General features: G+C 49.5%; 13 protein-coding genes across 13 annotated transcripts; 7 read left to right on the plus strand and 6 right to left on the minus strand.

Annotated features, from left to right (window-relative positions):
* Positions 1-248: 248 nt before the first annotated feature.
* On the plus strand, positions 249-1638 carry N7473_008436 (epoxide hydrolase family protein; the record flags this gene model as incomplete). Its single annotated transcript, XM_057154376.1, has 4 exons — positions 249-510; positions 570-626; positions 678-875; positions 938-1638. The coding sequence occupies 4 exons, from the start codon at positions 249-251 to the stop codon at positions 1636-1638; spliced, it is 1218 nt and encodes a 405-aa protein (XP_057008714.1).
* A 2072-nt stretch (positions 1639-3710) lies between these two features.
* N7473_008437 (putative integral membrane protein Pth11-like) lies at positions 3711-5212 on the plus strand (the record flags this gene model as incomplete). The annotated part of the gene is made up of 6 exons (XM_057154377.1): positions 3711-3914; positions 3974-4010; positions 4068-4135; positions 4195-4568; positions 4623-4693; positions 4752-5212. 6 exons carry the CDS (start codon positions 3711-3713, stop codon positions 5042-5044), a joined length of 1047 nt encoding a protein of 348 aa, XP_057008715.1. The 3' UTR covers positions 5045-5212.
* Positions 5213-5286: 74 nt separating this feature from the next.
* N7473_008438 (uncharacterized protein) lies at positions 5287-6108 on the minus strand (the record flags this gene model as incomplete). The annotated part of the gene is made up of 1 exon (XM_057154378.1): positions 5287-6108. The coding sequence occupies one exon, from the start codon at positions 6106-6108 to the stop codon at positions 5287-5289; it is 822 nt and encodes a 273-aa protein (XP_057008716.1).
* A 1020-nt stretch (positions 6109-7128) lies between these two features.
* Positions 7129-8351, plus strand: N7473_008439 (aromatic alcohol reductase). Its single transcript, XM_057154379.1, has 4 exons — positions 7129-7224; positions 7296-7629; positions 7688-7866; positions 7923-8351. Exons 1-4 carry the CDS (start codon positions 7186-7188, stop codon positions 8325-8327), a joined length of 957 nt encoding a protein of 318 aa, XP_057008717.1. The 5' UTR covers positions 7129-7185; the 3' UTR covers positions 8328-8351.
* A 92-nt stretch (positions 8352-8443) lies between these two features.
* Positions 8444-9191, minus strand: N7473_008440 (uncharacterized protein). The gene is made up of 3 exons (XM_057154380.1): positions 8967-9191; positions 8843-8892; positions 8444-8721 (listed from the first exon to the last, which is right to left on the minus strand). Exons 1-3 carry the CDS (start codon positions 9097-9099, stop codon positions 8548-8550), a joined length of 357 nt encoding a protein of 118 aa, XP_057008718.1. The 5' UTR covers positions 9100-9191; the 3' UTR covers positions 8444-8547.
* Positions 9192-9346: 155 nt separating this feature from the next.
* On the plus strand, positions 9347-10498 carry N7473_008441 (fumarylacetoacetate hydrolase family protein; the record flags this gene model as incomplete). The annotated part of the gene is made up of 5 exons (XM_057154381.1): positions 9347-9374; positions 9444-9682; positions 9749-10064; positions 10121-10217; positions 10294-10498. 5 exons carry the CDS (start codon positions 9347-9349, stop codon positions 10496-10498), a joined length of 885 nt encoding a protein of 294 aa, XP_057008719.1.
* A 1597-nt stretch (positions 10499-12095) lies between these two features.
* N7473_008442 (uncharacterized protein) lies at positions 12096-13922 on the minus strand (the record flags this gene model as incomplete). Its single annotated transcript, XM_057154382.1, has 4 exons — positions 12096-12240; positions 12304-12980; positions 13041-13535; positions 13671-13922. The coding sequence occupies 4 exons, from the start codon at positions 13920-13922 to the stop codon at positions 12096-12098; spliced, it is 1569 nt and encodes a 522-aa protein (XP_057008720.1).
* A 900-nt stretch (positions 13923-14822) lies between these two features.
* Positions 14823-15017, minus strand: N7473_008443 (uncharacterized protein; the record flags this gene model as incomplete). The annotated part of the gene is made up of 1 exon (XM_057154383.1): positions 14823-15017. One exon carries the CDS (start codon positions 15015-15017, stop codon positions 14823-14825), a length of 195 nt encoding a protein of 64 aa, XP_057008721.1.
* Positions 15018-15452: 435 nt separating this feature from the next.
* N7473_008444 (uncharacterized protein) lies at positions 15453-18046 on the plus strand (the record flags this gene model as incomplete). The annotated part of the gene is made up of 4 exons (XM_057154384.1): positions 15453-15569; positions 15689-15704; positions 15874-16403; positions 16505-18046. The coding sequence occupies 4 exons, from the start codon at positions 15453-15455 to the stop codon at positions 18044-18046; spliced, it is 2205 nt and encodes a 734-aa protein (XP_057008722.1).
* Positions 18047-18739: 693 nt separating this feature from the next.
* On the plus strand, positions 18740-19435 carry N7473_008445 (uncharacterized protein; the record flags this gene model as incomplete). Its single annotated transcript, XM_057154385.1, has 1 exon — positions 18740-19435. One exon carries the CDS (start codon positions 18740-18742, stop codon positions 19433-19435), a length of 696 nt encoding a protein of 231 aa, XP_057008723.1.
* A 536-nt stretch (positions 19436-19971) lies between these two features.
* Positions 19972-20774, minus strand: N7473_008446 (uncharacterized protein; the record flags this gene model as incomplete). Its single annotated transcript, XM_057154386.1, has 2 exons — positions 19972-20652; positions 20715-20774. 2 exons carry the CDS (start codon positions 20772-20774, stop codon positions 19972-19974), a joined length of 741 nt encoding a protein of 246 aa, XP_057008724.1.
* Positions 20775-22962: 2188 nt separating this feature from the next.
* On the plus strand, positions 22963-23637 carry N7473_008447 (uncharacterized protein; the record flags this gene model as incomplete). The annotated part of the gene is made up of 3 exons (XM_057154387.1): positions 22963-22992; positions 23087-23153; positions 23213-23637. The coding sequence occupies 3 exons, from the start codon at positions 22963-22965 to the stop codon at positions 23635-23637; spliced, it is 522 nt and encodes a 173-aa protein (XP_057008725.1).
* Positions 23638-24868: 1231 nt separating this feature from the next.
* On the minus strand, positions 24869-25520 carry N7473_008448 (AT hook motif protein; the record flags this gene model as incomplete). Its single annotated transcript, XM_057154388.1, has 3 exons — positions 24869-25137; positions 25254-25323; positions 25485-25520. 3 exons carry the CDS (start codon positions 25518-25520, stop codon positions 24869-24871), a joined length of 375 nt encoding a protein of 124 aa, XP_057008726.1.
* Positions 25521-25642: the final 122 nt, after the last annotated feature.

The following is a 25642-nucleotide window of genomic DNA, read 5'->3' on the forward strand; positions in this document are numbered from 1 at the left end:
TCTTTTAACCATCCATGCACGAACTCATCTGCTTGCAAAACCTATAAAGCAGCTGGCTACAGCGTATACGCCAAGATACGGAGATGACGGTCTGTGCATGGGAGGAGAAACGGAGGATGATCTCCCGGATGACATCGACGATGACAAATGCCGTTCATGAGTTTTTAAAGGTACATGCAAGTAGGATGCTACTGAGAAAGTAAGCAACATCCACTTATCATCGTTTCCACTCTACAATATCTGACCAAATGCAGCCTTACACGATCGCAGTTCCCGATGAAGCCTTGCAGGATCTCAAACAACGCCTTCAACTGGCCAAGTTCCCATCTCAGCTTGAGTCGCCAGACCAAGACTCATGGGATTTCGGCGTACCAGCCAGCGAAGTACAGCGGGTCGTAAAATACTGGAAAGACGGCTTCGATTGGCGGAAGGCAGAATCTCGTCTGAATGAGCTGCCGCATTTTCATACTGATATTGAAGTTGATGGATTCGGTGTATTAGATATTCACTGTGAGAGTTCCACGAAGTATGGATCATTCAATTGATATACTGAAGCACTTTTATTGCAGTTATTCACCAGACAAGTCCTGTTAAGGGTGCTATCCCGCTTCTATTCAGTCATGGATGCAAGTCACCGCTTGCCCTGGAAACACTGCATATGCTAATTTAACGAACAGGGCCTGGGTCATTCATCGAAGTGACAAAGCTTTTGTCAAACCTGAAAGGTGATGATGGAAATCCTGCATTCCATGTCGTGGCTCCATCACTTCCAAACTTTGGTTTCTCCTCAGGAGTTAATCATCGCGGATTTGGCCTGGGCCAATACGCAGAGACTCTGCACAAATTGATGCTCAAGCTGGGCTACAATCAATATGGTCAGTCTCTTGAATTCAATTTTCGTCGCTCTTACGAGTACTTATGCCTTCTGCTATTGTAGTCACCCAAGGTGGAGACTGGGGCTTCTGGATCACACGAAGCATTGGTCTTCTCTATCCCGAGCACTGTAAAGCCTCACACGTCAACATGATCGTCGCGCGGCCACCTCAGTGGAATACTAGCCCTTTACTCGCTCTACAGCACGCCTTCACACCCTACACTACTCGGGAACGAGAAGGACGCAAGCGATCTGAATGGTTCGATCAAGAAGGATACGGTTACAATATGCTACAGAGCACCAAGCCGCAAACCATCGGTGCAGCGCTCGCAGACAGCCCAGTCGCTTTATTAACCTGGATCTACGAAAAGCTCCACGACTGGACAGATTCATACCCCTGGACAGATGACGAGATTTTGACCTGGGTTTCAATTTACTGGTTCTCCAAAGCGGGACCGGATGCGAGCGTTCGCATTTATTATGAAGCTTTGCATGCAGAATCTGTCTCCGGGATAACATATGATCAGTTGAGGTCTTATATCCCTGAGGTCAAACTTGGTCTTGTTCATCTACCGCGGGAAATCTCGGTTGTTCCGTCGACATGGGCTGCGGCACTGGGTCCGGTTGTTCGGCAGAGTGAGCATACTCATGGAGGTCATTTCGCGGCATGGGAAGTTCCAGATGCTATTATTGAGGATCTTCGGGCGATGTTCAGTGAGGGAGGTCCTTGTTACGGGGTGGTGCCCAACAGAAATGGGTATTGAATATACTATGCTTTGATCTGTTTACATGGGAGTGTTTGTTTGAACATCGCCAGCGCTAATGAGTTAAACCTCTCGAGCCCCTTATCAAATCAGATTCATAGTTGCAGATGGTAATGGTACTTTTGAGATTTCAGACTTGCCTTGGCAATGAGTCTAAGACACGGAGTGAGAGACTAGGAATATCACTGATGGGGACAGTGGCATATTTTGGCCGGAGGTTTACCCCAGGATCCACAACCGGTGTCAATGCTGATGTTGATCAGAGTATCTAACCTTCTTTGGTAGGAGTATCAGCAATTTTATGGAAGCCCTTGCATAAACCTGTATCTCCATTACTTCTGAGATGATGCCGTGTCTGCCGAGCCCTGTAGCTTAGACTCGGCAGTTGCAATTATTGATGTTGATCACGGCAAAAGAACAGGGGACCGAACAACCCGGCTTTCAAGCCCACTCAAGTGTGCAGCCAGGTATCATAATCTGATTCTCAATTGCATATGTCATAGCAAGTCGGACTTGTCAAATAGCGTGGGTGCTGGATCCGCTGCACATAGTGGACACACGCGAGGCGACGCCCAAAAGCGCATATGGCAACGGTCTGTCTAGGATGATCCTGTACATAGACAGAGATACCCCACTTCCATGAGGGATTTCCTTGCAGTGAGGCCATGCTGTCATGTCGCCATGGGGGTTCAAACGGTAAGGTTGGGCTGAACTTGTCTGCAAAGACACTCGATCGAGGAATTAGAGATCCACCATATTCTTCACCTTGCTGTTAATCTAAATCCTTTACCAATGTTAATTGAATAATAAAATATTCCTTCCCAAGCACCAAGGTTTATCCTCGAGACATGGCTCACTGAAGTTGATTGTAGCGGGGGCAGATCGACACAGCAGAAAGATCTACAACCGAACAACCAAACCTGATCGGGAGCGATCAAAGCATGGAATATTGATCTCATCAACGATTGCGGAAGATCGGGATCAATCCCGGGCGTGTAACGGCTTCTGCTCCCAATCCACTGCCATGCGATTGAGAGAGAGAGACTGCAGGGAACCCGAGGCCCAAATAAAAGATATGGGTGCGACCGAGGTGTCATATTTACAATTGTTACATTCGGACTGGTCGTCTTCGGTCGCACGGCTGAACTGGCCGAGCCCCAGCCACATTGACGCTTTGGTCAAGCTGCAGCTAAAATATTGCGGTCTCGAGATTTGATTGGCTCTCCGGTAAGCCCGAGATGCGATGCATAAACCTGCAACTTCGGTATTTGGCTGGGCTGTGGGGTATTGACAACCATAGGGCTTATGCGACTTATCGATCGATTCCGGTAGATCTTGTTGTGTACACATTAACCGGGAAATGTACATCGTGTTTAGAATTTGTTTCTGTATAGTTCTATTGGCCCCTTGCGGGATCTATTGTAGGGTGATATTCAGCAAGAACGGGGTCTGACCGTTAGATTAGGCTCTCTCCTTGCTTATTCATAGTTTGACATCCTGGCCATGGCCAGGATGCTTTGTTGCCTGCCTTTCGAGCTCACACAATTTTTTCGACTAGTCTATACCAAGATGAAAAGGAAAGAGTTATTAGCTGTCAACCTATGCACTATTTGCGCGATAAATGCGCACGAGAATACTGTGCAGCAAATTAATAAGTCTGCGATTCCATAATGTGATATATCGAAGAGCCGCAAGCGAGATGTCCCACAACTTGCATCATGACATGGCCATGAAAACAGGATAAGTAGTCCAAGGCCAAAGCATGCAGAATAATATAGAAGAAGAGATCCGTGTGGTCTTTCTATCGATCTTGAACTCTCCCTTGCAAAGTTTGTCTCCTCACCTCTGTCTAAGGTTCTGATCGGCTTGGTCGATTGGGCAAGTGGCGCCTTTTAGCAGTCCACCCTGATATGACAGATCTAGAAAACAACAATAGCCTTTATCCCCACCTTTCCCCTCCTCCTCTGAAGGCACCTTATTTATACTAAGCTTAAAGGATTCCAAATATCCTCGGGTGATTATTCCAAATCATTTCACTGTTTGCCCTTGCTCTATTTCCCTGGGTGCCTGTCATGTCGTCGTCTCAACAATCCTCCGGTCACACGTGGACTGAGGGTGATTTTGAACATCCTAATGAGAGAATTCGCCACTCGTTGATTGTGGCACTTGTTTTTGCGTTTACTCTGCCTACGGTCGCTGTTGGTTTGCGTCTTCTGGCGAGACGGATGACTGGAAATAGGCTGTTCCTGGACGATTATCTGATTCTTGTTGCTTTGGTATGGCTTCCAATTCTGTATCCCTGTCGAGAATGGTAACTGATTCTTGTCTCTGGTAGTTATTTAAATATGGATGCTCAACTGGCGTTGTCATTTGTGAGTAAAGCAATTGCTGCCTAATGACCCGAATTGCATACTGATCGAAAGAAATAGTGCTATTCAACGGCCTGGGTTCTCATATCGAGACAGTCCCAAAAGAAAATGTTGAGCGTTTCTTCAAGGTAAATTGTCACCAGTGTCACCAACCGCAAACGCAAAAATAGATCTAACTTTTTCTTAGATTGGGTGGGCAAACCCATTTGTCTACACTGCCAATGTGATGTTTATCAAATTATCCATTCTGGCTCTGTACCGACGCCTGTTTTCCACAAAGTACATGCTCTTTGGTGTCTACTTCATGGGCATGGTGGTCATTCTCTGGGCTGTGAGCATTTGGGTCGCTGCTGCGCTCAACTGCATCCCCATACCCAAGTTCTGGGACCGATCAATTGAGGGAGCCTGCATCGATCCCGACAAGTTTTACTACGGCACGCAGATTCCTAACATCGTCTCTGATGTGATTATTCTGCTTATGCCTCAGGGAGTTGTCTGGTCTCTCCCCGTTGCCAAGTCACAGAAGCTGCTTCTGTCTTGTGTGTTTATGGTTGGCGGACTGTATGTTTTGTGAACTTGATTTGCACGAGAGTAGAGGTTCTAACTTATACGCAGGGCTCTGATTTTCGATATTGTTCGACTGGTTGCTATGCTTCACTTGACCAAGCAGGGTAATGACATTACCTGTAAGTAATCCGCTGTGCGTGATCACCCGTTAGATTCGTGTTCTTACAATCCTGTTAGACTATCAAATGCCTGTCGTCATGTGGACCTGCACCGAGGCCGGCGTGGGTATCATCGCCGCATGCCTCCCGAATCTCCGACCACTGTTCAAGACCGGAGGCCGTGGTTTCTGGTCGCAGCTGCGATCTCTCACCCACGGATCATCCAAGGCGCATCTGAACAGCGCAAGTACGAGTACTACAAACTCGAGTGGGAGCCGGAGTTTGCAAAAGGGACCGGTCGATTCCTGCGTTGCCGAAGAGGGTATCGAGATTCATCGCTACAGCACTATCATCGGAGAAGCGGAAAAGTAAGATTTCAAGCAGGGTGAGCCCATTTTACCCATGTGATTCAGTGGAGGAAGCTGGCGCGACATTCAGGTCTGGAAAATATAGGCGGCGTTTATTTCGTTTATTCCTTCTTAAGATACTCCCTTAAGCAATACTGTTTTAATTCTTGTCAATCAATTTCGTTAGTTAGTCTAGTTACATCAAGTCTATTGATCAGTGCTCGATCTCCATCTTAGCAACATTATCACTGAAAAGGTCTAGCTGAACTAACCAAAGCCACCGCTCTTGGGTCGCCTTGTTCTTGATTCCCGCTGGAACGGGCTCATAGAAGAACCATCCGGGGCTTTGATGTTTGTTCTTGTCAAGGTATTGCAATATCCCATGGCGGTCAGCCTCCAGACATCCCACATGTCCCACAGGAAAATGCCCAGTTTTTGAAGAGGCACTGGGTCCTGAATATGCACTCGGTCCTGAAGCTCACGAGGATCTGATTCGAACAGTGTCGAATTTCTCTTGATGGCCTGGAAAACCTGACGCTGAATTCCTGCCGTGCAGGTACTGGATTTACTCCGCTTCCACGAATCCACACCATGGATAGTAGGCATTGGTAGCGCAGGCCATAGCGGGTGTGTTACTCCCTCTTTCATCTCCAAGGAAGGGAAGAAGGGAAGGTGGAGGTCCAACGGGGGTGGATGGACTTTCGTTGATGTCACCAAATCTTGGAGAATTTGGTCAACTGTTTCAACCTCCTCTCTCACAGTTTGTCGGATATCGCCTAGCGGGGCATAGAGTGGAATATCTAGAACCTCTGATTCATCCCAGCTCCATCCGCCCCAGGATAATTCCTGTGAGTTGTTCGGCTCCACGGGCTCAGAAGCCGTGGCGCGATGAAGGTCGGAATATACTTGCAAGACCCAGATCGCGCGATAAACACGATAGTCTTCTATCCACGAAGACAGTGCCAGCCCATATACCTCCCAACCTGGAGGCAGAACTGAGCTAGACTCCCCAGCGCGGCGCAAATTATCAAGCATCGTGGAAATAACTGCACAAGAAAGGCGCTGGACACGGGCGGCCACTCTAATCATGCTCCGGAGGGTCTTTGAATGCGAAAATTGGCCATCCTTCCACGCCTTGATGAAAGCAGAGTATCTCTCGTGCGTTTATCGAACTCGTGGAATGTACTGCATTGGAAAGCGGGGATACGCATCAAAGTTGACGTGCGGACGAGCGACTCAAGTCTCCAGGTATAGGGACAACCAGCGAGAATATCTTCGGTGATTCGAAGCGCGTATCCAAGGTGAAACATAAAAGAGACTGTCGATACCCACAAAATCAGTAGTGTGATGCAATACGCAAAGCACGATTTCGGTCGGCAATTTGTTGAAAGGATCCATGTCTGAAATGCACAGTTCACGTAAGATTCGAAGCCACTTCGGTCTTTCGCGATGCCATGAGTGGATTTCGATAAAGTGACTGTCGGGGAATGTATCGTGCAGGGAGTAGAGTTACCGATTCCCGAAATGGTTCACGGTCGGGAAATGCCCCCAGGCGAATAATTTGCTAGCAAACGACGAGTCTTGGCTTTGTGTCAAGCGAGTCGGAGCCTGGTTGGCGGTAAGTTCCTGTTGTTGGAGGCTAGTAAGCGCTTCCAAGCCATCATGGTCTTTGTTAGATGTAAGCTTCTGTGTTTGACCCGCCATCGAAGAGAATCTGATGCAAGTGCTCCGTGGTGGGTATAGATTAGCGTGGCGGTTTGATTTCAAATGGTGATTGGACATTTCTCGCTAGGAGATACCTTCACAGTAAACACGGACTGCGAGGCTCAATTAAGAGATGTTTCACGGAATTTATGTTCGGTTACCGAGGATTTTCATTGTCACATCGGCTTTAGTTGGATTCATAGAAAATCAAGCCCATGTAGCCCGTTTTGGCCCCCTGGTCGCGGACTTTTCGTGTCTCACGGAGATAATTTGGTGGTTTCGGTGAAATCGGAATTTATCTCCGCACGCGTGAGAGTTATAACGAAGCATCAAGTTGGAGCCTGAAATTACTTTAAAAACGTCATATTCCTTGGGGAATTTAGCATCTATTCTTTGAACTCTTATCTTTACATCAGTAGCCTCCTTTCTAGTTGCCTCTACGAACTTAAGTTTTTCTCTATCATGGCTTCCAACTATATCACCAACGTTGCCATCGTCGGAGTACGTCATGCCACTAACACTAATCATGATACAGCTCGATATTAAAACGCTAACATTCACTCAAATAACAGGCCGGTGGCAACAGTGGTAGCTTCATGGCCGAAGCTCTCCTAAAGACCGGCAAACACACTGTTACCGCTCTCACGAGAGAAGGTAGCACGACCAAGCTCCCAGAAGGAGTGATCTCCAAGCCCATCGACTATAGCAAGACCGAGACTATTGTAGAGGCCTTGAAAGGCCAAGAAGCTCTGATCATCACACTCCCCGGTCAGGCTCCTGAAGGAACTGAGCTGAACTTGGTCACTGCCGCTGCTGAGGCGGGCGTGAAGTGGATCTTGAACGACTGGTGCCCGGATACCCAGAATGAGGAGTTGGTTGCGGATGTTCCTATTTTCCAGCCTAAAGGTGAGCATCAAAGTACAAATACCTATTGAAAGTTGTTAACTAACGCTCTTGTTCGCAGTGGCTATCCGCAAGGCGATTGCCGAACTTGGAAAGAGTAACTATATCAGTATCTCGACTGGGTTCTGGTATGAATGGAGTTTGGCAATTCCGGCCGCTTTTGGCATTGACTTGCTCAATCGTACTGCCGTACTCTTCGATGAAGGTGATGTCAAGATCACGACATCCACCTGGCCCCAGGTATGGACATGATGTCCGAGAAACCCTGCATAGTATTGTTTTCTAACACGTCCTAGGTTGGTCGGGCCGTGGCTGGTATCTTGAGTCTACCAATCAAGGCCGAGGGCTCCGAGGCTTGTCTCGAAAACCTCAAGAATGAGGTCGTATATATCAAGTCTTTCACTGTCAGCCAGAAGGACATGCTGGAGTCCGTCTACCGGGTGACTGGTACCAAGGAAGCAGACTGGACCATCACCAAGGAGTCTTCCAGTGAGCGGTTTGCCAAGGGTACGCAGGAGATGTACGGGGGAAGTCGTGAGGGATTTGCAAAGATGCTGTATACTCGGGTGTTCTATCCGGATGGTTGCGGTGATATCGAGCACAAGGGTACTATTAATGACCTGCTCGGTTTGCCGACGGAGGATATCGATGCAGCGACGTGGGTTGCTTTGGACCGAGCTAAGTTCGTTCCCTGGCACTGAAGGGCCAATAGCTCAATAGACCAGGCTCGCGCTATGATGACATGAGAACAATTCGAGTCCCTCTGAAGGGATCCAAGCGGTAATGGTATCCGTGATGGATGTAAGCGGGAAAGGTTGTAATTTTTTTTTTTTGAGAAGCTCCTCTAAATCATCAGACATGGTATTCACAACAAATATACATCAATCGCATCTCTCTATAAATTTATGAAATGTCTGTCATCTAGCTGTCCAGCAGCGGGGGGACCTTCTCGCAGAGGTACTCGACAATGGCATCCGGGCCACGCTCGACCTGCAGGCCGGTAGGGATGGCGTGCAACTTGATGTTGGGGACGATGGAGCGGGCAATGTCGTGGATCTGCTTGGCCTCCTCGTCGGTCCACATGGAGGCACTGAACTATGTGGGGTTTTAGTCGGAGTTTCGCCGAGGGAAGGTTTATCGTGATCCGATCATCGGGACAATGGGGACCGTGGCTCGGATATTCCGAGTCAATTGGAGAATGGGGAGGGAAACATACCAGAACGTCCGGCTGGTGCTCCTTGACCTTGGCCTCGACCTCGTCGATCTCTGTGAAATTGTTAGTATGGATTATCGCAGATGATACAATTGGGTTTGTAGCTTGTGTAGCGGGCAATACTCACTGTCGCAGTTATCCACGTGGATAATAGTGTACTGGTCCTTCAGAGCCTCCGCGACACGGCCGATGAGACGCTTCGCGCGCTCGGGCGCTGTGTTGACGGTGACGAGACGGAATGGACCCTTGGGAGTAGACATGATGATGTGAAATGTAAAGAAAGAAAGATCATTGAGTGAGTTGCGACATCGCGGGGGGTTTTATTTCACAAGACCGATTGCGTCGCCACTTTTCCCCACGTTCCACTTTGTGGGTGGACTTGCCCCTCATTTTCTTCGGCTTTCCCAACTCGCCCCCGGGAATAGAAATACTCCGCACATCGTGATAAGAGTACTTTCTTTTCCTGTTCTTTCTTTCGTAATTCACTTTTCTATACATTTCTCAATCATGTCCAAGATCGCATCTACCTTTTCGCGTAAGTTGTGGCCTCAATGCCTCCGTTTATATAGCTACAACGATCTGTGAAACTGACTGTTGGATACAGGCCTGGTGCGCTTCGTCCCCAAGTCGAACCCCGCAAAGGTTCTGATCGGTGAGCCCGTCGATCCTCAGCTGGATGTGGGTTTGGCTGTGTATCAGGGCAAGGAGGTCGCTGTGCGTCCCTTCTCTGGCTCGTCCGTCCTGAACCCGGGCCAAGTCACCGGCTCGACTGAGACTATCGAGCGTATCCTGTCTCCTCTGGCCCAGAGCGAGGTCGGATCTATCCGATGTGTTGGTTTGAACGTAAGCGATATGAATTGAAACTGTACTTGAAGAGAAAACCGGAAAACCCAACTCATTCGACGACAGTATGTTTCCCACGCCAAGGAGATGTCCCTCCCCATCCCGGAAGTCCCGACCCTGTTCATTAAGCCTTCGACCGCTCTGGCCGACCCTTTCCCAGCGCCGACGGTGCTGCCCAAGATCACTCAGCAGGATGGCACTGGTGATTATGAATCTGAGATGGTTATTGTCCTTGGTCGCGATGCTAAGGACGTGCCTGAATCTGAGGCATTGGACTACGTTCTTGGCTACACTGCTGCCAATGATGTCTCCAGCCGAACTTTCCAGATGAACCAGAGCCAGTGGTGTTTCTCCAAGGGCTTTGACGGCTCATGCCCCATTGGTAAGAGCAAACAATAATCCTGATTGATGCGACTTTGACCAATTCGATAATTGTAGGCCCCGTTCTGGTCTCCGCTGCCCTGATCCCCGATGCGACTAAGCTGCACATCCGCGGTCTCAAGAGCGGCCGTGTTATGCAAGATTGCCCTCTCACGTACGTGACACCCTCATTCCCTGTCCCAAGTTACAGAAACTCCAAAAGGCGAAAGCTAATCCTAATCTCGATGCAGTGACCTGATCTTCAACGTCCCTCAACTCATCAGCTTCCTCTCCCAGGGTACCACTCTGCCCGCTGGTACCATTATCCTGACTGGTACTCCTCCCGGTGTCGGCGCCGCCAAGAACCCCAAGGAGTTTATCAAGGCTGGCGACGACTTTGCTGTCGAGCTACTGCCTCACATTGGTACCCTGATTAATAAGATCGAGCACCAATAAGAGAGATGATGAACTTGATTTAAGAGGGATGATGCATGGAGCGCAGCGCCAAACTTGTATATATTCAAATAAACTTGATAGATATTGGATCTAGAAAACAAATCCTCGGAAACTATCTTCTTGCTTCATAAATTGTATCTGCCTCGAGGTGTACCTACTTTAATACTTCGAACTACTCAAACACTAGAAACACCTCATTGAATCAGTTATCGGAAATGCCCTACATATTTACAAGTAACCATTACCGCTAACGGGCATGCCGAACATCGCACCATCCTCCCCCACAACCCACCTGATATAGCGGATGAGACTTGTTTCGTGCCTACTCTCTGCCATCCCGAACAACGCCTCTCACGTATAGAGCGCTACAAGCTAGAAAAGCGACATATAAAAACAGAGTCCAGGTGACGATGCACGTAGTAAGGAAAAGATGTCCGAGACACATCCACCAATCAGCAATGGACAAGGGATATAATATTTTCCGCTAGCGGAGTAAATCTGTTCCGGCTTTTCATCGCAAGTCAGCAAGCCAGCCGTCTTGGCAAATGCAAATTTTGCCAAGAGGAAGTACACACAAGGCAATCAATCACGTTACCGTGGGTTTTGGTAGTTCAGGTCAGCCATTATTTCTATGCTATTGTTATGAGCTCCTAAAGTTCAACAAATAATAGACTTTGGCATAGCTGTACAATAGGTATTTCTTTGCGTTCATAGAATTCATTCAATCCCAACCTAAATTAATCTCAGGACCAATCTACCTTACACATAAGCAGCTCATTTCCTCCTAATTTAACCAGCAATGCACCCCCTAGTCCTGTAATAGATACCGTTTCCTGCTCCGTGAACAAACAACCTACAGCGGTAAAAACCCGACCTCAAAAGCCGGGTGTCTCAAGTTAGACCAGCTCATAATTTCGTATGACCCATTCGGGACAAGTCTAGGCCAGGGGTTCTGCCCCGATGGGCGCTACGGCATGTTTTCGGCTTCTCCCGGTAGCTTGTCCCGATCGGCTTCGTTGCTAAGTGCTAAGGATGGTGCTGCGGGTTTTCATTTATGCCGGGGGTTGATTCCGGGTTTTTGTTTGCTCTATAGTTGTTGATTTTCTTTTTTTCAGGTGCATTTTCTGCTTTGCATTATAATTCTTCTTGATGGTCTGATTTTTTTCTTTCTTTCTTCTGTGCTTCGTGCTTGGTTCCGAGGCTTTGTGTGTCTGCAGGTTTTTGCAGATGATGAGAGCTCTTGACTGCAATATAATGCTGCTGACACTACTAATTCTACAGCTTCGAACTGAAGTTTCACTACACAGGTTTTTTGCAGGTTGCCATGAAGTTCCACGACACGTTATCTATTCACACCCATGCATCGATCTATATACAGTTGGCAGACTCAATCCCGAGCCACATCCCAATGTCCCAAGCCGAGTCCAGTCTATCCGTCCCGATGCCGAATCTATATGCAAATTCTATCCTCCGACCGACTCGTCTATAAACAGTCCAAAACAAAACACACATCACCTTCACGAGCTTCTTCGGAAAGACAACACCGAGATTATCAGTCGCCCCGAAGTCGATTTACAAAACGAACATACGTCGCCATTTACTCCTTGTCCTCTGCGTTGCGACGCCACAAGGCACCACGCCACTGCAGGATGGCGGTTGGCACAACGCTGACGGCAAAGACCAAGGCACAGCCAATTGCGGAACTGCGTGCGACACCGACAGTCTCGAACATGGGCGAGAACCTATAAAGGGGTTTGGTTAGTTACAATGTTGGAATACGAAGCACGGTCGGGGGAAGGACTTACCAGAAAGGACCGATGAATCCCCAAATCTGGCGAACAAAGGTGATAAACACACCCACGCTGGCGGCCTCTTGAGGGAAGCAGTCTACGGCATAGGTGATCATGACGGTGGTCACAAGCTGATTTCCAACGGCGCCAATAGCAGTACCAATGATGGGGGACACGTTCCAGTGGCCGGAAGGTGACTCCTGAGTGCACACCAAGAAGACAACGATACCGATGATGATCAAGGCGAAGCCAAAGTAGCTCAGCCACAGCCGGAACTCGGGATCGGGCTTACGGTTCATACGTCGCCCTCGCTGCTTCATCCAATAGTCGGACAGCGCACCACCCATCTGCTCACCGATGAGAGAACCAATGATGGGACCCAGGAATTGCAGGCCCAGCTGTTCGGCGTTAAGGTCAAATTTCTCCTGCAGCAGCTGGGGAACCTCGACGGTAGCAAGAATGTTACCCCACAGGAAGCACATAGCGTATGCGCAGGCAGGGATGACGATGGATGGATTGCGGACCATGGTCAACGGGCGCACAAACTCGTACCAGGTCAGAGGAGTGGGATCGATGCGGCGGAGAGACATGTATTCAGTCTTCCAGGTGGCCACCTCGCGATCGACACCACTGCCAACCCAACGAGTCTCGGGTCCGAAAAACAGATACAAGATGAACTGGCCACCGTTGATCTATCACTAATGTCAGCCACAAAAACGTCCACTAACACACTCTGTTGATGCAGCACTTACCATGGCCAGAATCCAATAGATCCAGGTATAGTTCAACCGGTATGTGACGAAGCCGAAGATGAACGGACCGATCGGGACTCCCAGGGTGACCATCAGAGTCCACACACCCATGTAGCGGGCGCGGTCCTTCTTGAAGGTAGTCTCCATCACGATGGCGCTACCAATGGCCGAGGCAGGTGAGATGAAGAAAGCCACCAAGGCACGGCATGCCGCTATGGATGCATAGGTCGTGCTCTTCGCACAGCCAATGTTACACACCAGACTGAGGATCAACGACAGCAAGAAGATGGGCCGACGGCCAAACCGGTTTGACAGGGGCTTCCAGAAAAGGGGTGCACCACCCAGGATGGCAATTTGCAGCGAAGTCAAGTAACTGGCCTGTTGCATGGTGACACCGAGGTCCTCTGCGATGTTAGCATAGGCGGGAATGATACCAGCGGCGGTGAAGGTGGCCATGCAGGCATGGAATGCCACCAGGATCAAATTGACCATTTTCTATCATGACAATGTATCAGCATTCTTGTTCATTCTCTTACCCCGGTTCTCCCGGATTGTCCCGTTGTATATAGGGTCGTTTATTGTGCCCTACCACTCGGCCAGGCCGGCAAGGTAAGAGGGGCTTTTACTCACCTTCCATTCAGGCCAGTTGTAAGGGTCGGCAGGCCCCATGCTGGGAATAGGGTCGAGCTCCAATGTGCCATGGCGTTCGAGCAGATAGTCACGATGAGCCTTGGGAAGACGAGCTGCCACAGACTCCTCGTAGGTGGCCGCCCGGCCAGCCCCTGCGCTCTCGACAAGATCAATGTCGGCCTTGGAACCTGGATTCTCCTCGACTTGGTTTACGGGCCGAGACGACGACGGCTGCAATTCGAGAGACGGCATGTTGGCGATGATCCGAAAAACGATGATCAGATAGGATCGGGATGCGGGCAAGCACTGGATGTGCCTGGAAGCCCTCTTGCACGGAGAAGATGAAAGGACGGCGTCGTCAAAGTTCCTCTAGCAGGTCGTGGTTCCCTCTTAGGGCTTGGGGGGTGAAGATCAAAATGAGGAAAAGTGAAGAAACTACTCCGAACAGAACCGGGGCCGAAGAAGAGGAAATGTCGGGGCCGGTGAACCAAAGAAGGGGATAGACGAGTAATGGCCTCGGAATTGAATTCAATGGGGTGAAATAGGTTGTATGAACTGCACAGGGCAGGGAGTCCTCCTGTAACGAAATGGTTGTTGGGAGTGAAAAAAACCAATGGCTTGGCGTGCCGTGAGTGGCCGGTGAGTGTGAATAAGCCTGTGTACGCAACAAACCAGTGGCCCGTCGGAGAAAACCTTCAACTCGGGCCTATCCCAGGCGTTCTCAGTAATCCGTAGTCATCCCGTCTCAGCATCACTCCACCCGAGGATATTCAGGATTGGGGTTTGCCCCGGGGGTATTTTTGCTGGTCCCAATGCCGTGCTCATCGGCTTTTCTGGAGAGAATGCGGAGGGTCTCCAGTGCTCCACGGCACCCCGGTGGACTCCTATCGGACTCGGCAAGTGACGGCGTCCATCAAGCGAGTCAAGCCACCTTCAACTGTCAGACAGATTAGTCAAGAGCCCCATCGGTGGTCCATCATGATCCATTCGGTGGCTCATCGGATCCATCCTGGCACTTGAGGACGGCTACCCGAATGCTTCAGTCGCCCGTTGGTACTGCCTTCCGGCATGACACACTCGGGTCAAGTACCGAAAATCTCCTTCAAAAGGGCCGTTCACGGGTCCTTTTCCATTCTCCGTACCCGAGAATCTTCAATTCTCCAGCTTTGCAGACCCTGTGCGGAATCGATGCGCACGCTTTTCTCTGGGGGTTTCTCCTAGGGTCTGGGTTCGGTGGATTCTCTTGACGTTCTCTGGGGGTATGTCCGGCTGTGAGACCACATGGTTGATTAGCTGAATTGCCGACTGGTAGTGGAACTGAAGCTGAATCTGAGGCTTATTGGTCATCTCGGGGAGGAATCGCGCCTCGGTCGTCTATGGCTGGTCACAGGAAAATGTACTATGTATTCTGAGTACAGTCCTTTAGTCCTTTGAATGCGAGGAGGCGAGGAGAAAAATCTTCGGACCACTCACTTTAGGCCGTTAATTCCACATCTCTGCCCTGTCCCCCAGTCACAGGATCCATAATGATTCATTATCGCCCTGGAGCTATTATTGGATCCGATAGTCCAGAATCTTTCCAATCTGAATTCCGTCGGGTCAGTCGTATGTAGTGATTCGTAAGTCTCGTCTGCCCCACGACTCGTGGGGAGATTTGAATGGAGGTCAACTGGAGTTGGTCTCACTAATCAACGGGGGTGCCACACCCCACAATTTGCCTCTCCACACGATCTCCTCCTCATCTCCTCTTTCCTTTTTCCCACATCTTTCCCCCTCGAAGATATGGCGTCGTTGGAGATCATGGCAGGGTCGCTTGCTACTTCTGCCTCGTCTGCAGGGGTCAAGAAATTGGCGTGTCGCGTGTGTCAAAAGGGATTCACCAAGGCTGAACATCTCCGAGTAAGTCGGTCCTAGATCTCTGATGTCCCCACGATTTTGAGGGGCCGCTATATCTCCATATGCCAAGGCGATGCAGGGCAATACCCAGGCGACACTTAGGCTAACACATAATTGAACAGAGACATGAGCGCTGTCGTAAGTCTTGCATTCCTGCCACTGCTATTCTTTTCTCCGGCGATTATATCTCAACCCCGGATACCCCCTCTTCCAGCAGGGAAAGTGCCATAGCAAATCAGCATGGCACCATGAACCCAACCGAATATCCCCCCATAGACTCCATCGGCTGACCGGAAGTATGACTTAGATACCGGCTCTAAGCCTTATGTCTGTAAAGAATGTCGCCGTCCCTTTGCCCGCCAGGATGCCCTTACCCGCCATGAGAAATTGCATCTGCGGGACATGAATGCAAAGCAGGGTCCATCACCACAGTCGGTGCCGCCTCCTTCAGCTTCATTAGATTCAATGACCTCGTGGGATGCCAGCAGTGCATCCACTGCCACGGGTCCGGCCTCGACGTCGGCGACTAGCCGATCCTGGGATGAGCCGCGGGCAGCTCAGCATCAGGATATGCACAATGTTGCTGCTGACCTCGACTTTGCCCTCGTCTGGCCGGATTCTGAGAATCTCTTCCAGAGCCTGATGTCATCTGATACCACTGATCAATGGCAAATGCCTCTGGGAACATTGCCCTTCCCGCCCGTTGTCCAAGATGTGAATGGCATGAATTTCGGGTCACCCAACTCGTTTGACGATCGGAGCTCTTCCGTGGGCGCCATCCCATCTGGCGGGGGGCATCAGGCTGTGCGTGATGTGACGGAGATGATTACTAGCTCGGTAAGTTGAGTATCCTCATAGGCATGTCATCAACCAGGCTCATAGAAGTCCTTGTTGGCAATGCTAGAACAAGAATGACCATACTAATATACACTTACCAGTCCTCGAGTGTTACCGCTGCTGTCAAAGCGACGTCAATCACATCAGTCTTCCTGGACGAATGCCTACACATGTTCTTCGTTCGATTCATCCCAACCTTCCCCATCTTGCATCGAGCTACCTTTGTCTTCCGCGAGTGTACCCATGCCCTTCTCCTTAATGCTATTGCCATTGGCTCTTTATACCTGGGTCCCTCCGACTCCGTCGCCAAAGGCGAGGCATTATGGCGCTTAGCCCACACAGCTGTTGCGACGTCATGGCAGTCCTTGATCACCCACAATGGACCTTATGATGCCTGCAAGGGAGTCCAGTTGATGATCACCGCATTGCTGGGTCAGGTCTACGGAGCACTCTCAAAGAACCGAGCGGTCCGCACCACTAGCCAAGTATTCCGACCCCTCGGCTTCTTCTGGGCTCGTCAGTGTGGCATGTACGACAGCGAGCCCTACTCGATGGAAAATCTTCCTTCTGCTGAGGCCCCACTGGCCGAGAAGGAACACCAATGGCGTATATGGGCTGCCCGGGAGATCCAACAGCGCGCTCTTTTGGCATACTACGTCCTTGATGGCCTCGTGGCACAGATGTCCGGTGATGGAGCATCGGCCCGCCATGTCTCCAATCCATTGAGTCTGCCCAGTAGTGAAGGTGCCTTTGACGCGAATACCGCCGACGAGTGGCTGGCGCATATGCACTCGCAACAGCCCAGTCAGTCGTCATTCCGTGTCGTCTTTCGATCTTTATTCCCACCGATCGGTAACTTCCGAGCCCTGGACTACCCATTTTCCGCCTTTGCTCTCCGTGTTGTCCTGGAAGGCCTTCAGTCGCTCATCTCCGACTGCGACGAACACGATCTCGCGGTTGGTGTCCCAGGACGCTCCGATGTACGCCGTGCGCTCGCTCAAGTGCACGAAACAATCTCAATGAGCATCCATTTCTCTGCGGCAGAGCGCTTGGAAATTCTCCTCCGTTGGCATACCGTCTGCCTGGACACCATGATCAATTCCACCGTTCTGTCTCGACATGTCTGCTCTCGGTATAACATCCCACAACACGTCTCAGGTGGTTGTCGATCAGTCCGGCCGGACTTTGACCTACTCAAATGGACCAAAACGGAGGACGCCCGTCGTGCCGTCCTCCATGCCGTCGCTATCCAAGATATTGTCGAGCAATTGCCCCGTGGACGAGCCCATGTCGTCCACATGCCCAGCTCCCTCTTTGCCGCTGCGACCGTGTACGTCGTCTTCTCCCTGGCCGGTGTAGCCACGGTCAGTCTCCCGCGCACGATTGTCTGGCAAGATGCGCTCCTCTCCCACTCGGATCACAATCTCGGTCATGATGATATTCGACCTGCCTCTGGATCAGAGACACGACGCTTCGTGGAGACTGAACAAGGAATCTCACAGGCCCCGATCGGCGGCACCGTTCGTAATCTGCTGTATGAGTTGAACTCGATGCAGAAGCTCTTCCGCTGTCTGTCATCACAGTGGGGCATTGCGCATGATATGGAAAATATTATTGCTCAGTGGATTCAATTGTGTCATTAGTCGTTGGACTGGAGCGGGACTGGAGCTGGCCTTGAGCTGGCCTGGAGCTAGACTTGAGCTGGACTCGATTTAAAAGGGCGTTTCCAAGGGGGGTTTGTTCTGTCATGTATAGTTTAGCGGCTGGGTATTGTGGGAATAATGAGAATATGAAGCGTGATCTAGTATTAGTTATGGAAACCTTCCATTTAACCTAGTCTTGCTAAGACCTGTGGAGAGGAACAGAAGAAAGAAACTACCTTCGCACTCTCTGCATTGGAGTCCCCAATCTTATATGAATTCTGACAGTAATCTCAGTTATATTTATGCTATTAACCTCTTATATTCTTACTTTTATGAGATCCTATATACTTATATTGTTGTATCTAAAACTGACAGGACACAGGCAGAGCACGTGAGTTAGAGGCTCTGCCAATATCCAGTCCCTTACCGCCTACACCCCATCACTGCCTATACCACTCACCGTCTTTATAATGCCGGCAGTCCCGTCGCATCGCTGTGCGGGCGGACGCTAAACTCAAAAGAATTAATTCCGCTCTCCAGAAGCTTTCCCCTGTTGATCTCCACCGACGCCAAGGCCTGACATTCCGATCGTCCAAAAGCTGTCTCGTTCGGTAAGTTTCTCGGATCCTTAGGTGGAAATCTGTCTTGATGAAGATCAGACTCTGACCAGGGCGCATATGTGATATAGTCACCATGTCGGACGACTCACAAATGTCCACCTCCACGCCTGTGTCTGCTGAACAATCCCAGAGCATTGCCGCCGCCCCTGCCGGTCCCCGTAGCGGCCGCGGTATACAGCTCACAGCACGGCAAGAGGCCATGCTCATCGAGCTTTGCGAGCAACAAAATGTGAGGGGTCGCTACGCTGATGAACCGAAAGCGTTCTGGCGTTGGATCTCCAACACTTTCAAGCATCATACTGGCCGTGACTATTCCTGGCAGTCCTGTCGCCGTCGCATGACCAAGTTTGAAGACGAGGCCCGTCCTCAGAACCCTCACGCTCCCTCGCCCATCTCATCCGTCGAAGCTGAGCCCTCTAGAGTTGAGCAGTCAGAAACCACCCCTGAGTACGACGAGGCCAGCGACGAGAGTGGCCATGGCCACGACGAAGAGGATGATGACCTTCCACCAGTCTCAGTTTCTGTTGTCAGAAGCACTAATCCTCCCGCCGGGCATGATCGTGAGAACGATGCCGATCTTCTCCATTATAAGCGTACCATCAATGAGGCTGTTAGAAACTTGGGGATACTCCTGAGCTGTTACGGCCACAAGCTCATCGAGGACAAGAATGACCTGCGCAACCTTTACAACACACTTGAGCGCTTCGATGATGATTTCAATAAGGCACTGAAGAAGGATAAGCGTGGGCAGGAGGAAGGCGGTCGGTGATTCGTCGGAATCCCCTATGATGCTGACGTCCCTCCAGTCCGACGAGAGATATATCCCGTTGGCGTCCACTCTATGATTCGATGATATGTATGACTTCAATGATTAATTGAGATACCATTTTAATGAAATGCAACCCCATGAGCCTTGCAATTGCTTTTAAGTGATGATGATAATTAAATCTTTCTTTGACGTTACTTTTCTTGGCTGCCCTTGCTGCAGTGCAAAGAGGATAGATATGTGCGGGAAGGTGTGCATTATCCCTTAGAAACATAACTATCAAATGGATGGACAAAACAAGAGCCAGGCTATTCCACAGCCCCTTTTGAGCATCATCCATATCACTGCCAAAGCGGCCAATGTCCCAAATGCATAAATGGCAAATCGTAGCATGCAAATCATAGAGACGGGTTGACCCGCCCACAAATGCAGCTATATGCTGAAAATCAGAAAGAAACAAAAAGAAAACCGCTTCCCGCAAACGCATTCATCATGTGCAACAAAACGCAATTGAGTTTTGTTCATGATCCATCCATCCTTCAAGCTTCATCGCTAAAGACTGCGTCGGAAGCTCCTGCACCGCGAACCAAGGTGCTCAGGCTCGCAAGGACATTCTCATGGGTGTCCTTCGGGGTGACAGGCGTAGTGGGAGGGGCAAGAACATAACTATTTGACTGGCTGTCAATTCGAGTTCCCTGTTCCGCCTTGAACGAAGGGAGCTTTGCGGGGGAAATATTCAAGTCCAGCTCCACTTTCATGCGCTTAGCGGCATGTCCATCAAGGACCTGAACATCGTCATCATCGGCATCACTGTCATCAAGTGCATAACTCTTGATGCCTAGCAGGGACCGGGTCTTTTCGTTCTCAATCTTGATCTCGGGCTTAATTGGGTTGGTGTTCTCGCCGGAGATGTCAATGATGGTGGCGGAGTTCTCCTCGACTGACTGCCCCGCGGCGTCCGAGGTATTAGCGGCCTCGGCATTTTTGGCGGCCTTGGGTCCCTTGGTGGTCTTGCTCTTGGACGGAGTTCCAGAATTCCTTCCACCGGTAGTGGGAGTACGGGGAGCCCGGGGAGCGTTCTGCGCCTGAACTTGCGGGCTCCCATCACCATCAGTAGCGCGCAAGGCCTCAGCCAACTTGCGCCAGCCTCGGAACTTGTGCTCCATGGTGTTGTACTTGGCGCCTTCCCCATACATTCTGGCAATAGCTCCGTAGTCGAGCTAATGGACATCTCTAAGTCAGTTTATATTCATTTCTCTTGAGTGGAATTGAGTATGCATACCTTCAGCTTAGGATTGGCAGCAATGATCGCTGCAATCACCCTCTCGGGATCGACTTTCATATTGGCGGTGGCCTTGGTGGGATTAATGATCTGAAAACTTAATTGTCAGTGACGATCAGGGGAGCCGATGAGCGAAATGAGAGGGTCTGACTGTACTGATTGTCGAGAGAATGAGAAGGTGGAAAGATTGATGAGACGGGCAGGTTGAGAAATGAAGGGCAAGCATCGGGGATGAGAGTGACGGGAAGATGACGGGAAGACCACGGGAAAGAGACGGAATACTCGATATTTCGGGCGCAAAGTGCGATATCCACTTACATTGACGAGGTTGAGGTTGAAAGGGAAGAGGAAACTCGAGGCTGTGAGACTTCGGAGTCGAGTAGGATTGATTGGGATTGGAGTTGTCAAGGGGAAATTGGAGCAGAGGATCTGGAAGAATCTTCTTTAGAGGGATCCGATACCCTTTCCTCTTTAGGAACTCTTGAGGAAATGCTATGTTGATGAGTTTTTCATGAATTGAGCTAATGGCATGGCATACTGTAGCAATGGCTTCTACTATATAAGCACGTAAGGATTGTTAGTATCAGAACAAGTCCAAGTCCAAGCCTGCGACCATCTCCTCTGATACTAGTTTAACTATTCATGGTAGACTGGATAATTTGATATCATACCAAGCCGAGTCAAGGAGAATACTAGGAATAAGATCCTACATTAACTATCAGAATAAGGCCGTGAAGGATACTGCAAAGCACGCCGCGGACCATGCTACTCTTACTTTCTATCCGACTTTCGGGAGCGTCTGTCTTCGGGCAGTGTTGCGTCAGGGTTGGGGGAGTGGTTGGCACCCTAGAGCGTAACGACAAATGTATTAAACTTGAGGTCTATTTCTCTAGAGTCTGCCAGATCCTGGGGTATTTGACGAGTAACAGTATAACTTCTTCTGCACTTCAGGGACTATACAGGTGTTATCTCAATCAAAAGATATTACATGCATATAAATGTCCAACATAAGGCGATCGAGGGTGACTGAGTATAGACGATGGATGGATTAGTAGTAAATGGGTAGCTATATTTGACATTTCCTTCCGTTTTGATGTATCAAGCAGGATTTCCCAAAATTTCAATACGGTTCCATCCATAAATCGACTCGACGCGGCACTGAATCTGCATTACATGAACTAACTTCGAAGTGTATACCATCAAAACCCCTATAGGCCGTTCATCTTGTTCGCCATAATCCCATTGTTATTGTGGCTGACTTGGAAAATTGATAATTGATGTTATTGGCTAAAGCTGAGATGGCCTAACTTCTTAGACGGATGATGCCCTACTTAACATGGAACAGAGTACAGTTTTCATGATGGCAATCAATTGCATGTGTTCCAAGGATGATTCTAGAGCATGTGTGTCCTCTTATAACCCGTCTAATTCTCGCGTCGTAAATACCTGTACACAGAGCAACGGGGGATCTTAATCCGAATATATTGTAGTAGTTGACTAGTTGTATATCAGCCGATTGGGGTGCCAAGTCTTCCTATAAGGCAAAACTAGTAATTCATCGGTCTGTAGTTAATCCAGTAGTGCTGAAATTAGCCCTTCGGTGTGTAAATTGGCGATATCGTGCTGGGATAGTTTCATCCTAACATTAAGTTCGCTATTTCTATTGGTCCGAGCCATGACGGAGCACGGATTCCGTCATATTTGGTGCTCCTGAGATTTTTGGTTAGTGTGCTAGGACAAAAGTCACACCATAATCATGTGGATGTGTGAGTACATAGTATTATTTCGGTTGACTTAGGGCCCTCTCATAGAGAAATTAGTGTCAATTTGTCGGGGCAGTCAGGGGCAGAATTAGACACCAAATTAGGAAATTGGAAGAAAAGATAGGGCTGGTTCTGGCATTGCATTGGCTCCTGCCGGATCTGGAACTGATGACTAAGAAAAACGGAAAAATATTTGTCCGAACTATACGTATGTATGCGCATTCGCCGGCATTTTCGAGGGCGATAGCTGGTTGACGGTTCGTTTGGGCGTTCAGGATAGATAATACACGTCCTAAAAATTGCAATTTTGATTATTTAAACACGGTTTCCTGCTACTCATCTCCTTATCTTTTACTCATCACTGCCTTAGCTCGATTATCTGACAAGCTCGCAAACAACTCGCACACATCTCTCAGATACCGCCCTGCATCAAAATCTAACGTTACAGACCTCCCAGAAAGCGCTCAGACCATCATACGGTCAAAATGCGTTGGACTCCCCTCGCCGATCAAATGGTGAGTCGTTCCTGCCGGATGAGCCCTCCCACAATTTCCCTATTTTCACGACCAATTCATTTTCAACTAACGATGTCGATACCTGTCTCCATAGCTCCTCCTCAAGCTCATCGAGACCCACGAGATCAACATCGACACCGCCAAAGTCGCGGCTGCATGGCGTAAGCTTTCTTCATGCCATCTTCGCGCCATCTTCGTGCGCAATTGCTAACTGAAGCAGCTACTGATCTCGGTGGTGAGGCGCCGCCCACTGCCCGAGCCATCAAGGAGCGACTGTCCAAAATCCGCGAGTTGATCAAGCAGTCGGGTGGCAGTACCTCCATCAGTGCTCCTACTGGCAAGCGCGGTCGTGTCAAGAAGAACACCTCCCCCAAGAGCACTTCTGCTTCTGGAACTAAGGCCCCAGCCCGCTCCCGCAAGACCAAGCAGCAGGGCACCGCGACCGTCAAGCAAGAGCAGGAGTCCCTCGATGCCGCCGATCAGGATGACGAACTGGACGAACTCCTGAATTTGCCTCAGTACAAGACCCACGCCCCTGATGTCGAGCTCACTGACATCCCGGAGTACCCCGCTCTGGCTCCTGATGCCGAGGAGGGGGTTCCCAGCCCTCACAACAACCCTGATGAGTTCGACAAGGAGGCCTAAGCTGCCATCTGGGCATTCGTGTCCATCGTGACACCTACAGGGAGCATGGGAGACCCGCGAACACACAATGGGAGAGGTCATGGAATTGCGATTTTGCTATGATTTGGGGGTTTGATAAATTTTGCATGGTTTAGTTTGCGGCTTTTAGTGAGCGCTCCTGCTGGAATAGCTGGCACTGGAGTCTGATGCCGCTGGATTTTTATTTTGCAAGGGGATTTCAGGTAGTACAGTGTGGCTTTTTCTGGGTTATCAGGCGCAAGTTTCGTTAGTTATGCGAGGAAGGGGCTTTGGTTGTCCTTTGGGCGTCCTCTGTTCCACTTTCTCTAAGGAATATCAACATCATGACCCCCCCAAACATTCCTTACAGTCCCGTAAGTCATTAATAACAGAAATTATCCTTATATAATAGACCTAACGGCTGGATCTGCAGTATTCCTTGTAGACCCAGGGATTTCTGGGGCCCAACATGAGTAACCAAATGGTCAAATTCTGTGGTAGGGACTCCCGACTCCCAAGCGCTAAGCATTTCTAGGCTCAAAGCACTTTAATGGCCAGTCTGAGCAAAAGACGGATTAAGTCTAGGCCAAGTGGCAATATTTGCCCGTCTATGCACATATACAAGTATCCTAATCAACTACGAGTGATGCTCCAGTAGGTCGAGACAGTAGAGAACAGGGGGCAAGTCCGAGGAGACCGGACTCGGCGCAATGAATCCCGATTATAAACCTAAGGAGATCTCATTTTGAGGGAAACTTTGAACACCGTAAGGGCAAAACAAATTTGGAATTATGGCAATGGAGCTCGTATGACATGGTCATTTCTAATGGAAGACAGAGACGACTGGCCCTCTACTTGAATCAATGCTCGCCAGAGGATGTGCACAAGAAACTAGGTACAGAAAAGAACTACAGTATTTCACTACGAGAATATTAGAATTTTCAAACTGGGATAAATTGCTATGATTTCTCTCTCCGAGCTGTGCTCCCCAAACGCAAATGAAACTAGCTAATAGCCATTATAATCATGCCAAAGGCAAGACTGAACAGAAAACACGCTTGGATCCAGAAGGCCAATGCCTATCTGATCATAAAACAGCAAGAACACATCAAACCAAAAGCCAAAATCCCAGTTTTGGTATATGCGTAAGAGCGAAAAAAAAGCAAATCCCATGTAAGTGTCAATGTGTCACCGGTGCCAAGAAACACAAGATCGAAGGAAGGGCCTCGAGTATTTAATACTCGGCCGAGGAATCAGCCTCGAGTCGCTCCTTGACTTCGCCATCGTTGCTGTCCTCAATATCGTCGGAGTTGTCATCGTCGAGGCTGACATTAGCCTTGGCCTTCTTATCACCCTTGGCCTTGGCCTTCGCGAGGTCGTCCTTAGACGCCTTCATGGAAGTGGTGCGCTTGGTCTTTCCGCCCTTGGTACGAGGAGTGGAGGGGACACCGGCCTTTTCCTTCAGGCGGGCGACACGGTGCTTGATGGCGCTAACCGTGCAGTCTGCAAGAACCCTTCAGTAAGTTTGCTCACATAACAACAAATTTGCAAGATGAGAGCAAATATCAAATCTCCAGATGCTGGTTTCATTGAATGCCAAGTTGGAATGAAATGCTTACCTTCACCGAGGAAAGAGGCTGCTGCGTCCCAGTTGATGTTCGAAGTGGTGTTGATAATGGCGATGAGGAGCTATTCACATTGTTAGACTGGAATTTGAAGTAAATGTAGGGAACAATGCGGATTCAGTGGAAGCAAAGTCAGGCGGGAGGATCGTGGGAGTCAAAGTCCCCAGCCTCTCCCAACACCGTTCCACGTCGCATCAAAATGAAACCAAAGCATGTGATACTTACCCGAGCGTCAGCCTCCGGACTCCAACTCATGGGCATAGTGGCGGTGGTATTGATGATGATTGTGTGAGTATGCGAGTAGGTGAGCAGTGTTTGGAATTGTAGTTGAAAATTCGGTATACGTCAAGCCGATTTTCAGAAGGTTTGCGGAAGGAAGATGG

The sequence above is a fragment of the Penicillium subrubescens genome, assembly GCF_028828155.1.
Source record: "Penicillium subrubescens strain IBT 31985 chromosome Unknown utg000005l_segment0_segment0, whole genome shotgun sequence".
NCBI classification, from domain to species: domain Eukaryota; kingdom Fungi; phylum Ascomycota; class Eurotiomycetes; order Eurotiales; family Aspergillaceae; genus Penicillium; species Penicillium subrubescens.